Source organism: Armigeres subalbatus, chromosome 3 (genome assembly GCF_024139115.2).
Source record: "Armigeres subalbatus isolate Guangzhou_Male chromosome 3, GZ_Asu_2, whole genome shotgun sequence".
NCBI lineage: Eukaryota > Metazoa > Arthropoda > Insecta > Diptera > Culicidae > Armigeres > Armigeres subalbatus.
The window spans coordinates 274,021,149-274,033,778 of NC_085141.1; the positions used below are offsets into that span (position 1 = coordinate 274,021,149).

The 12,630-nt window shown below is 38.6% G+C and overlaps 1 protein-coding gene across 5 annotated transcripts in view; it reads right to left on the minus strand.

Annotated features, from left to right (window-relative positions):
- LOC134224424 (E3 ubiquitin-protein ligase RBBP6) overlaps positions 1-12,630 on the minus strand; it is a 78,719-nt gene that overhangs the window by 65,480 nt on the left and 609 nt on the right. For 3 of the 5 annotated variants that reach the window (XM_062703768.1, XM_062703767.1, XM_062703765.1), the window contains exons 2-3: positions 6,430-6,625; positions 6,094-6,352 (exon numbers count right to left, since the gene is read on the minus strand). The exons of 1 other annotated variant lie outside the window; for it this stretch is intronic. In XM_062703768.1, the coding sequence (XP_062559752.1) occupies positions 6,094-6,352; positions 6,430-6,595 (425 nt within the window). In that variant the 5' untranslated portion in view covers positions 6,596-6,625. Of the gene's footprint in view, positions 1-6,093; positions 6,353-6,429; positions 6,626-12,465; positions 12,485-12,630 lie in introns of those variants that run through there. One more of the 5 variants, XM_062703766.1, reaches the window with a different exon arrangement.

Genomic DNA, 12,630 nt, shown 5'->3' on the forward strand with positions numbered 1-12,630 from the left:
ACTTCGCAAGCCAAATGGCGACTACACTTCTTCTGATGAAGAATCGTTAGAGCACTTATTTGATACGCACTTCCCTGGATGTGTCGATATAACATCTTCGGATAATCCTGATGTCTTTTCATGTAGCTATGGGTCTTGGGCTCAAGCACGTAGAATCATAACTACTGAATCGATTCAATGGGCACTTAACAGTTTTGCTCCCTACAAATCTCCAGGGGAGGATGGGATTTATCCCGTTCTACTTCAGAGAGGTTTTGAGCATATCAAACATGTTTTGAAAAAGCTTTTAGTATGTAGTTTTGCTACTGGGTATATTCCCATATCCTGGCGGGATGTCACTGTAAAGTTTATCCCAAAAGGAGGACGTGCTTCGTATGAAGAAGCAAAGAGTTTTAGACCCATCAGTCTGACCTCATTTCTTCTGAAATGCTTAGAACGTATTATCGATCATCACATTCGTGATGACTGTTTGGCAAACATGCCTCTTCATGTTAATCAACATGCTTACCAATCTGGAAAGTCCACCGTGACTCTCCTACACAAGGTTGTGTACGATATCGAGGAAGCATTCGCTCAAAAGCAATCGTGCTTGGGTGCTTTCTTAGATATTAAAGGTGCTTTCGACAACGTGTCTTTCGATGCAATATTGGAAGCCGCACGTTGTCATGGGCTACCTAATATTATTACTAAATGGATTCACCAGATGCTTAAAACCCGACATCTCTACTCGACATTACGTCAAGCAGCAATTAGGAAATTAAGTGTCTGCGGATGCCCTCAAGGGGGAGTATTATCTCCACTTTTGTGGAATCTCGTTGCAGATAGGCTATTGAGGTTACTCAATAATGGCGGTTTTCCTACCTATGGATTTGTCGACGACATTGATATCTTACATCAGCGGTTCTCAACCTTTTTCTTGAGAGGTACCCCTTCGAACTTTTGCATGATTTGAGGTACTCCCTCTCGAAAGTAGGCTTCCAATCCTCTTGAAAACATAATTCCGAGCCCTTTAAAGGGAAGCTCCTTTAAGCTTTTGAGTCCCTTTAGAGTTGGCTTTCGCGCCTTTTTATTAGAGGCTTCTGAGCCTCTTGAAGGCGGTTTTCGAGCCACTTAAAAGGAAGCTTCCGTTGCATCTTGAAATAACGCTTCTGAGCCTCTTGATAGTATGCTTCCAAGCCTATTGAAAGAAGAATTCTGAGCTTCTTGAAGCGAGGCTTCCGAGCCTCTTGAAAGGAGGCTGCCGAGCCTCTTGAAAGAAGGCTTCCGAACCACTTGAAAGTAGACTTCCGAGCCTCTTGAAAGCAGGCTTACGAGGCTCTTGAAAGAAGGCAACCTAACCACTTGAAAGGAGGCTTCCGAACCTCTTCAAAAGAGGCTTCCGAGCCTCTCGAAAGAAGCCTTCCGTTCTTCTTGCAAAAAGGCTTCAGAGCCTCTTGAAATGAGGTTTCTGAGCCTCTAGAAAGAAGGCTTCCAAGCCTCTTGAAAGAAGGCTTCCGAGCATCTTGAAAGGAGGTTTTTGGGTCTCTAGAAAAGGAAGCTTTTGAGCCTCTAGAAAAGAAGGCTTTTGAGCTTCTTGAGCCTCTCCAAAGAAGGCGGAAGAGTCTGTTGGGAGGAGGCTTCCTAGTCTCTTGAAAGGATCCTTCCAAGCCTTTTGGAAAAAGGCTTCGGGGCCTCTTGAAAGGAGGCTTTTGAGCCTCTTGAAAAGAGGCTTTCGAGAATCTAGAAAGGCTCTTGAAAGGAGCCTTCCGAGCCTCTTGAGAGGAGGCTTCCGAGCCTCTTGAGAGGAGGCTTCCGAGCCTCTTGAGAGTAGGCTTCCGAGCCTCTTGAGAGGAGGCTTCCGAACCTCTTGAAAGGAGGCCTTTGAACCTCTTGAAAGGAGGCTTCCGAACTTCTTGAGAGGAGGCTTCCGAACCTCTTGAAAGGAGGCTTCCGAACCTCTTGAAAGGAGGCTTCCGAACCTCTTGAAAGGAGGCTTCCGAACCTCTTGAAAGAAGGCTTCCAAACCTCTTGAAAGGAGGCTTCCAAGCCTCTTGAAAGAAGGCAGCCTAAACACTTGAAAGGAGGCTTCCGAGCCTCTTGAAAAGAAACCTTCGAGCTGTTTGGAACAAGGCTTCCGAGAGGCGTGAAAGGATGCTTCTAATCCTCTTGCAACGAAGCAACCGAGTTCTAGTGGAAAAAAAATCATTTTGTTCATTCGAGGTTTTGTTCGTTCGATCTTTTGTTCCGCAGCCCTTCATACATTGTGCTGTTTGTGGATGGCGTGATTCAATTGGGATTTATTGATCGCATTACATATTATGTACAATATAAATTTTTGAAATAGAAAATACAGAATTATCAAAACTTCATCAATGAATTTTGATTGAAATTGTAATATGTCCGCCATTACGCATTTTTGTCCGAGGTGCCCCCTAGGGCCAGCGAAAGTACCCCCAGGGGTACATGTACCCCAGGTTGAGAACCGCTGTCTTACATTGATAGTGGGTTTGTGCATTACTACCTTATTTGACCAGATGCAAAATACTCTTCAGGTAGTTGAAAGTTGGTGTCGCCAATATGGCCTTTCGGTCAATCCGAATAAAACATCTATTGTTCTTTTCACGGAAAAACGTAATCGTAATGGTATTCGTCCATTACATCTTTTTGGTTCTGAAATCAATGTAACTGATCAAGTAAAGTACGTGGGTCTAATTTTTGGATTCAAAGCTCTCCTGGACTCCTAACATTGAGTTCAGAATTAAAAAGGCGTGTATGGCTTTCGGCCAATGCCGACGAACCTTTGGTAAAACTTGGGGTCTTAAACCCAAATATATCAAATGGATATACATAACAGTTGTACGACCAATTTTGGCTTATGGAAGTCTTGTGTGGTGGGAAAAGGGGGAAGTGAGGACAATTCAGTCTAAATTAGGCCATCTTCAAAGGATGTGCCTAATGGCAATGACTGGAGCGTTCTCTTCAACTCCCACGGCTGCTCTCGAAGTTCTCTTCGACGTGGCCCCACTACACATACATCTCAAACAAGAAGCATTTTCTTGTACTTACCGACTATGGGTACTCGGTTTTATGGAAGAGAATCCTGTAAACCGCAGTTCTACATACACTTCGTTGTTACCGCTTATGGTTAATTGGGACAAAATTTTCCTTGCTCCAAGTGATCTCACACACGTTAGTAGTTTTCCTTATAGGACATTTTCAACACAATTCCCCTCCCGGGATGAGTGGACATCTGGCTATTTGGAGAGAAGTATGTCGGACAGCACTGTTTGTTACACTGACGGCTCCCTCCTCGAAGGTAGAGCAGGTGCAGACGTCTATTCGCGTGAGCTGAGATTGGAACAGTCACACTCACTGGGTATACACTGCACTGTCTTTCAAGCGGAAATATTTGCCATCATGTGTGGAGTGCAATCTGGACTGCAGCAACGCATTATGGGCAAAGTAATATACTTCTGTTCAGATAGCCAAGCAGCTATTAAAGCTCTCGCCTCGGCCAACTCAAGGTCGAAGTTAGTAATCGCATGTCGAACTCAAATTGAGGAACTGAATTCAGTTAATACTTTAAACCTTATATGGGTACCTGGCCATTCTTCCATAGCTGGAAACGAATTGACTGATGAGTTAGCTCGTAATGGAGCATCGCATGACTTTATTGGTCATGAGCCAGCTATTCCAATATCCAAGTGTTGGGTGAAGCTTTTGATCAACTCTTGGGCTGTCACTCAGCACAAATGGCATTGGAGTAGTCTGGATTCATGTCATCAAACAAAGTTGTACATCCGGGAGCCATCTCCGGTAGTAGCAAGCTATTTAGCTAATCTGTCTAAACAGAATTGCAGTGTCTTAGTCAAGGCCTTGACAGGTAACTGCCGACTGAACTATCACATGGCAAATATTCAACGCGTTGAATCATCTGTTTGTGATAGTTGTGAATCCGATTATGGAACTTCTTATCATCTAATATGTAACTGCCCAGTCTATGCACAATTGCGCTTCCAAATATTTGGTAAACACTTACTTAGTGAAATTGACTTCAGAAACCTGAACCTTCAGAGTATTTTGTTGTTCATAACCCGTTGTGGTAAGGAGCTATAAGCTCTTGTACGCATATGCGTTGGATGCCCTCTTCAAGGGCCCTTTTCCAAACATTCCCTTTGTTCTCCCATCGACATTCCTTTCCTTTTTGTTCACTTCCTTTTCCGTCAGGTGTGTGATGAAAAAGGCTGTGAAGGCGATGGCACAAATCTCCCAAATTGAGGTGAACGTGCCCCTGGAGCCGACGTTCCGATACCTGATACCTGATAGTTGCTTTAAAAAATAAATGGAGTCTGTATAAAATATGAATTCTATGATTCTGAAAATTAAATAGAAATTGGAAACTAGAAAATGTTCGCGACTCACGAGAAAGGGTAATTACAATGGAATTTGTTTTGTTTCCTAACCCTTTTACGCCCATGGTGTCTGTAGAGCACCATCAAATGTTGCACCTTCAAACCTTCGTCGAATTGTTACAACAACAAAAAAACAATATCTGACACATCTTAATGCTTCCATTAGCCTGCAAATATAATCAATTTTGAGAAACAGATAGTTAAACTATTGAAAACAATTAATCAACTATTGATTTACAATCGATTTTTTTCTTTTGCTACTAATTTAATAGATTAACTTAAGCAAAATAACTTTTGTTCTAGCATTTTTCTCAAATATGATTCCTTCCTACTAAAATCTTTGAAAAAAGTCGTGCGCGGGAAAGGGCTAGGATCAATGCTGATTGACTTAAATATGCCGAAGTACATATGATCAGAAGCAGCGCTTTGTGGTATCGATGCCCAAATACAGCTTTATTGGATAATTTCTAGACTAACATTTGAAAAGGGCGTAACAGCCAAAATTTATTCCTTTAATTTTGGACAAGAGTCAAACCAGATTTCTCAAAACCGGATATGCTTGGATGCTTTGTGTTTGCGTGTATCCCAAGCAAACTGAGGAATAAAGATGGTCGGCTATGCACATCTTCGCACATCTTCCCGCTCTAGAGTAGAGCAGTTCCCAACCTTTTCGGGATCGCGACCCCCTTCACAGAAAACACAGACTAGGAACTTATGAGTGGCACGCTGATGAAGACGAACGGAGAGCACTGATTGAGTAGTATAGGAAAAAAGTATAGTATGCTGATAGACAAAATGCCATTTTACATGATTAGATCTAAATTACATTGTAATTTAATAGTACACTAATAAAAATCCACACATTTTTATTGGCAAAAATCTAAAGAAATTTACAAATAAATTTTATGTGTGCGTTAATAACCACTCGCTATAGGAGAATCCATATAAAGGTTATTAGTAATTAGTAACTGTTAATAACGGTTATGTGTGTTTCCACATATATGCTATGCGAATTCACATAGCCGTTATATGGGAAATGCTATAGTCAAAATTTATGTGTGCCACACATAATGGATATGATTGGATTTTTGTCAGTGTACCTACTAGATTATCAAATTGTATGTAATTAAAATAATTTAAAATAAACAACAATTTTCTTGGCTCCGCAAAGTGTTATTTTACACGTATGAGCCTTACAGGTTTTGATATAAATATAAAAGAAAAGGCATTCTACATATGGCTCGAGTGGTAAATCTGCACCATTTGGAGGCATTTAACCTTTTCACATGGATTTCCGCTTAGGGTGGCCATCTAGTCCTATTTTTCCTTATTGCTTGATTTCTTTGTACATGAGGCAGTTATGCGTATGACGGCGTATGAAGCGACTTAATGAATGCATTTTATTCCCAGCTATTTGCCCGATGTCACTTTTCTTTTTCAAATGAGCTCCATTTCTTGGAGAGCACAGTGTGTGTGGGTGAACAATATAATGTTTAACATGGTATGTATGTGAGTATGTATTAATGTTAATGTGAGTATAAATAAAAGCATACAATTATTAAACGTTTATTAGGAGACTGTGATCCCGCTCCATCAACCATTTCCAAAAAAACACAAATGCATAAATCCTAGGACAAACACGTTGCATTGTTCCAAATTCTAAATCTAAATTTTCCATTACCATTAGGCTAGCATAACTCACTTGGTGGGATCGTACTCCGCCGTACTCTGGAACATCATCTCCCGAATCTTGTCCTCTTCCGTTCCGCTCATCGTCGAAAGGTCAACGTTTGACTGGACTGCTGCCGAGGCGCTATCTTGGCCCTTCCTCGAAGGTACGGCTTGCTGCTGGTTGCTGTCATCCTTGGGAGCCCAATTTTTCTTGGGTGCATTTTTCAACGGTATCCGAGCGATTATCAGTGAAGTATTCTTCGGAATTAGTGCAGCATCTTCGCTGAATTCTGTCGAATTGGATTTCATATCACGTTATTGTCACTTACTTGTGAGCACTAGCTTATGACCACTAACGGGTATTTACCTTCTTTAGTTTGCGCATTTGTTATCTGGAGATCAAAATCCATCGTTTTCCCGAGTCGCTTCTGGTGGATGATGGCCTTCTTGAGGTCGACCACCGAAATGTGCAACCCATCGAAAGTGATAGTATCGAAATCGAGTGCGCTTTTAAATTTATAATGGACCGACATTTTCAGTGATTACGATATGCTGGGCGGTTCCTGGAAATATCAGGCAGTTTTTGAAATTTTATGCAGAGTAAGCTTGCGCTCGTAAGAAGCGCGACACGTTGAGAACGCGCTGCCAGAATTTTATCAAAATCATCTGGTTATCTAGATGACGTCGGAGCAAAAGAAGATTAGACGAATAACCACATGAATGTCATGGAAATCCAAATGTGTTCCATCTGTTGGACACCTGGGGATTTATCATTGTAATATGTACTATAAGTAGTGAAGTCTTTTAATGAGACCTAGGTGACTTAGCTGCTAGCAAACAGCGACAGAAAGCAGAAAACAAATTTAACATAAAAGTCCAAAAAGGGTAACTTACTGCTTTTGGATGAATGCTTATTTACCCCTCATAACTTTCTTACATATTGTTTATAAACTACTTTATTCGCGACTACGAAGGTAAATTCTTCACGCACAGTCTGACAGTTCTTATGGGATTTTACTGTGGAGGGACGAGAAGGGGTGATTGGCCATGTTTCACGCACAGTCTGACACAGTCTAGCAATGAGATTTTGCCATAAGAGTGAGTAGAGGCATTACCTTCGTATTCGCGAATAACATGTGGCACCATGTGGTCAATACAACGCAGTTGCACACAACTGATATTCGGTTGACATCAGCAGAAGAAATCACATTTGAAAAAAATCCTTGGGTAAGAAAGAACATCATTCGTATTACTCGAGAAAAAGTTTATTGGCAAAATTGCATCACATTAAAAAACGGGTTATTATATTAAAGAGTAAATAAACAGTTTACTGAAACTAGCGACATTGTCTGCAGTTCCAGACTCTCCGCAGCACGTAAAACACCTACGCAAATGTTTCAAAGATTTTTCCAAGCTCGTCTACAATATTGGCAATTTAAATTGAGGTAAAGTTTCGAAAAGTTTCAAAACTGGAATCAAAATTTACGCGCTCTCATCACGTCAATTGTAGAAATCAAAGCAGGGTTTTCATCATCAAACATTTTCTTCCATTTTAAACACAAGAAACAGTGCATAGAACGCGTCAATCATTAATTTATCGAATGATGATCCTTGCTTTTTAACCTCACATTTATCTGCCAATACTAGTGCAAGATCTTCCTGATCATTATCATTTTATGAGACAAGACAAGCTCTATCTGGTAAAAGGGCGAATGTCGCAAGAGAGAATTCTCTTCGTCGACTTCCCCTCTTTTGAATAAAAGTGACAAGCAGAAGATTTCTTTGCAGTTTTTCACCTCAGAATGCAAGTTTGCATTGTTTTCTATCGGTCTGAGGTGATAAAACACAAAGAAATCCGCTGCTTGTCACTTTTATTCAAATGAGGGGAAGCCGACGAAGAGAATCCTCTCTTGCGACATTCGCCCTTATTCCAGATAGAGCTTGAAGTAAGGACAAAGGAGTTTCTGATTATACTCCATTGCACAGTGACGTCACGCACGACTTTTGACAGGTACTGGTCCTGTTGTTTACAGACGACTTTATTTTAATTTTCAGATACTTCTATCATTCTTTGGATTTTCTGATCGATAATTACCTAAACTTATCGATAATTACCAATATTTCAATGCGGAATGTACGGAATGTCTTCAACATCGTGAAATATGCAGATTTAATTTGGATCAAAAAAATTCTAAGTCCGAAACGTAAACAACAGGACCAGTACCTGTCAAAATAGTGAGGTTAGGTTTGCCGCGCGCAATGACCTATATCCAGCACCATTTTCCCCAAAGCCGACCTGATCGAACCTAAAACTTCGTCTGTCTCACAACCTCTACAAGCAAATGCCTTCTTCTCCACGAAATGTCGGTCTGTAACAGACTTCTAGCTTTAATCAAAGCCTAATCGATTGCGTATATCGAGCCAACTTTAATAGAACAATATTAGAATACTATCTATAAAAAAATCCATTAATTACGTAAAGCAAAAATTAACCGGTTTCGAGCCTGTCTCTCCTATGTCACACAGTGTGTAAGAAGCACCTAAAATGTGTTTATAGATTATCACACTCCACGCAACCCCTTTTTAAGCATTACGTAATTTTCTTATGTTTCCTAAACTGCCGCGATTCGCATAAGAGTCGCGTCGATTTTTGACGATTTTAATTTTCTTCCAGAAATAAGCTTAGAATGACCTCATCTTTAAGAAAAACTAATAAAATAATTGGCTTTGTTCTAGATATTTGACAATCAAATCCCACTTGTGTTGTCCCATCTTGCTATTTATTCGCAAAACAGTCACATTCCAGATTTTAATACACTTTCGCACAAAAAAAAAACAAATATAATTATGGTCCATTTAATAGTTCCATAGGAATGTATGTATACAGATAAAGAATATTATTACAAGTTTTAACAATTTATTAGAATTTTTTGTATATCTTTATGTAAAACGAGTTTGAAGACTTCAAGTGCATATTACTCAAGTAAAGAAGACTGACATGGGACGCTTATGCGAATAGAGGCAGTGAATACTTGTAAAATTGATTGTAAATTTTGTTTACTCGATAGAATATTAATCGATTTTCGTAAGATTTATTTCTCAACCCCTCCCCCTTCCATGTACGATTTTTCTCAAAAAAAAAAGATTTTTTTTTAATTTGTGGCGCAACAAATAAAATGGGCAATAATCTATTATGTAATAATTAGAGTATGGCACCCTATGTTGAAACAATATGTCGCGCGCTTAGAATCAAAAAGACGTAAGTGCAGGGTTGTTCCGGGGATCCTGAAATATTTTCCGCGCCAAATCCGCGCCGATCAAAATCAAATCCGCGCCATTTCCGCGCGGCATGAAATTTAATTCGCGCCAAATCCGCGCGACTCAGAGCTAAATTCTGGCCCAATACGCGCGAAATATCATTTTTTTATAATGTATCACAATTATCACAATTTTCTGAACGTTTTCTTTTGAAGTGCGTATTATACAATATTATTCATTTTTTAATATGATTTTAAGCTACTTCATAAGCTAATTCAAATTGAAAAAATAATATCGCAGTTAGTATTACAACCCTTCTAGATGGTCTTATTCATCAATAGAAGTAGCAAGGCTAAGTAAACCAAAATTAAGCAGTTAAACAATTTCTATATTCACCGTTTTATAGAAGCAGGATGGTTACAATTTTGTTGTAATTTTTGTTCATAAAACAAACTTGCGTAGAGATTAGGTAAAATGATCATGTAAATTCGTGTTTGAACAAAGCTTCCGAGTAAAAATTATTTGAATTCATACCCAAATAATTTAAAATCTAACATACTTGCTCAGGTTTCGTTGGATGTTCTATGTTCTAAAACATAAAATTCTCCTGAAGAAAGTTGTCATGCGGAAGTCCAACAAGATTTTTTTTGCAGACATTTCTCTACGGGTTATTTACAGAAATTCTACTGAAAAATGTAGCAGAAACTTCTGTGTCAGTATTACTTGAATTTCATTGGAAATCTCCAAGGATATCTGCACAAATTTTCTCCGGGATTTCGTGGAAGTTTGTCTGGAAATTTCTCCGAGAATTTATGCAAAAATTCATTCGAATACTTTTTCATAAATTCAATCTGGAGGAATTTATCCAGAATTATCCGCAGGATTTTTTACGACAATACATGCGAGAATCCATCCATGAATTCCTGTTGAAATCGCTTTGGATTGTTTTTTACATAAAGACGCTGGTAAAAACACAAGAACTTCCGGGAATTCTCCCGTAAATTCAAAGCGGAATATCTGCGGATTTTTTACAGGCATTCCTGCTGTCATAGCTTCAGGAATTTCCGAGGAAATTGCCACGTGAATTCATGAGAAATTCATTTGAAAATGCATGTGGAAATAAATAAAACATAATAAATCGATTTGGGAAGACATTTTTTGATCAATTCCTACTAAAAATCAATTCTTTTCCTATTCAAGATGGAATTTTTAAATTTTAGCTGTTGTTATCGCTACAGGAATTACCGTGAAAATTCCTCTATGAATCTCTCCAAAAAATGTTTACAATTTATCATAGCAAAATTCTGCAGAAATCCTCTCCAAGCTGTGAAAGTTTATTTATTAAATTACTCATAGAATCCTTGAGGAAATTCCTTCGTAATTTTTCAGCTGGAATTTCGAAGGAAAAACTTATATAATAGTTATCCGAAAATAACGCAAAAATTTCTTTACAAGTCCTGTGGATTTTTTTCCAAAAATATCTGCGGAAATTGACCTTTCAATTGATGAACAAAATTCCTCTTCAATCACTGCGAAAATTCTTATTATAATGAGACATCTGCATCGAATCAAAGAACAATTTTTTTGTTTTTTTTTTTTCAATTGTTGTATATACTCTGATTCATTCTAGAGAAATGCTATGCAAGCAATATAAAAACTTCTACTATAAATACTATAAGAGAAGAAACTAAATCCCGACGGGAAGATTTGACGAGATAAAAAAAATGGATTTTAGGTATCAATAATTAATTTCCAAAAGTGACGGGCATCCTCCTATAATAGGGGAACTGTTCCGTTTTCAATCTCACTGAACATATATTCATCTCATCACAAAACAAAGAAATACAGCACCAATCTTGTCGCTTCTTTTTGATATCACGCGTGCTCACTGGTGAAAAAAAATTACAAAAATAAGAAACAAACCAAATTGCTTTTCATCGCTTTGTTTTTGATGGGATGGAAATAGGAGCTATGGGATGAAGTGCCCCTACTTGTTGAACGATCGAACAAAAGTAATGCATGACATTCAATAAGGACTTGGAAATGTCCGAAAATTTGTTGAAGTATGGACTTCAAACGTAAAGTTTATTCTCAAAATTATTTTACTATAGAAAGGAAGCTCCATACATTACACCCAGATTTTTTTAAATTAATTTTCACCTCAAACTAAATCCGCGCCAAACTCGCGCGAAGTCTTCAAATCGTTATGTAAATCCGCGCCAAATCCGCAAAAACCGCGAAATCCGCGAAAATCGCGAAATCCGCGTAGTCGTAACAACCCTGTAAGTGTATTGATCGATTTCTCTTAATCGATTTTACATTTCGTAATAACTTAATCGTTTTGGCTACAACCTTGATTGTTCCTTCTGGTGCAAGATGATATCATTCTTTATCGCACCAAGCCATTAAATTGTAATTGTAATGTATTGTCATAACGGAAGGCTACAGGTTACCCCATATTTTAGGTCCAGGAAGAGACACTAATATTAAAACAAACGGTTCGGAAAACAAAATACAGGATACAGTACAAGTGTTATTACAGTAGTTCAACTAAATCTTTGTGCTAGTATTGGGTGTTATAGAGTCTATCTTCTGTAATTGTCCTATTTTGCAGCGAGTGCTTCCTTGAATTTGCTAATCATGGGTGCCTGTTTGATCGCCAAAGGCAGCTGGTTCCAGCGGATTGCCTCTGCGATCAAAACACTTTTCCTTTGGCCTTTTGTTAAATGTTGTTGGAGATAGACTGGAAGAGTTTCGATTTAATTCTGGCGTATGAAACAACTAATACGGTTCTGATAGTTGGTGTTCAAGTCGTGTCCGATTTCGGAGTGTTGCTGAAAGTCCCGGGTAGTAGACGACATCACAGTATGTGAAGAAAGGGATTATCACAATTTGTACCAACTTCCTTCGGGTTTGAACTGACAGTACAGAGGCAAAAAACCAAGACATTCGCTACATTAATAAAAAGAAAACATCGACGAAGAGAAATGGATGAATGCAGTTACGCCCTTATTCTAAGCGCGAGGTTTGAAATCTGTCCAGTTTGCAAATTCTTCTTTCCTTGAGTTATTTTTTTCCGCACAGCTTCAATTTAAAGCAGTTTTTGTAAAAAGGTCCTAAGTGTTAAGAAGACTGTTTTACTTACTCTATTATTCTCTATGAAGACATTCGCACATTTTCCTCGTATTTTGTGACTGAGAAAAAAATGTAGCAATTATTTCAAAACCAGACCCGCTATTTTTGATACCTAGTGAAAATGAGTGTAGCTGATGTTTTCCAAAATTATTCGACTTCTTTCATTCCACGTATA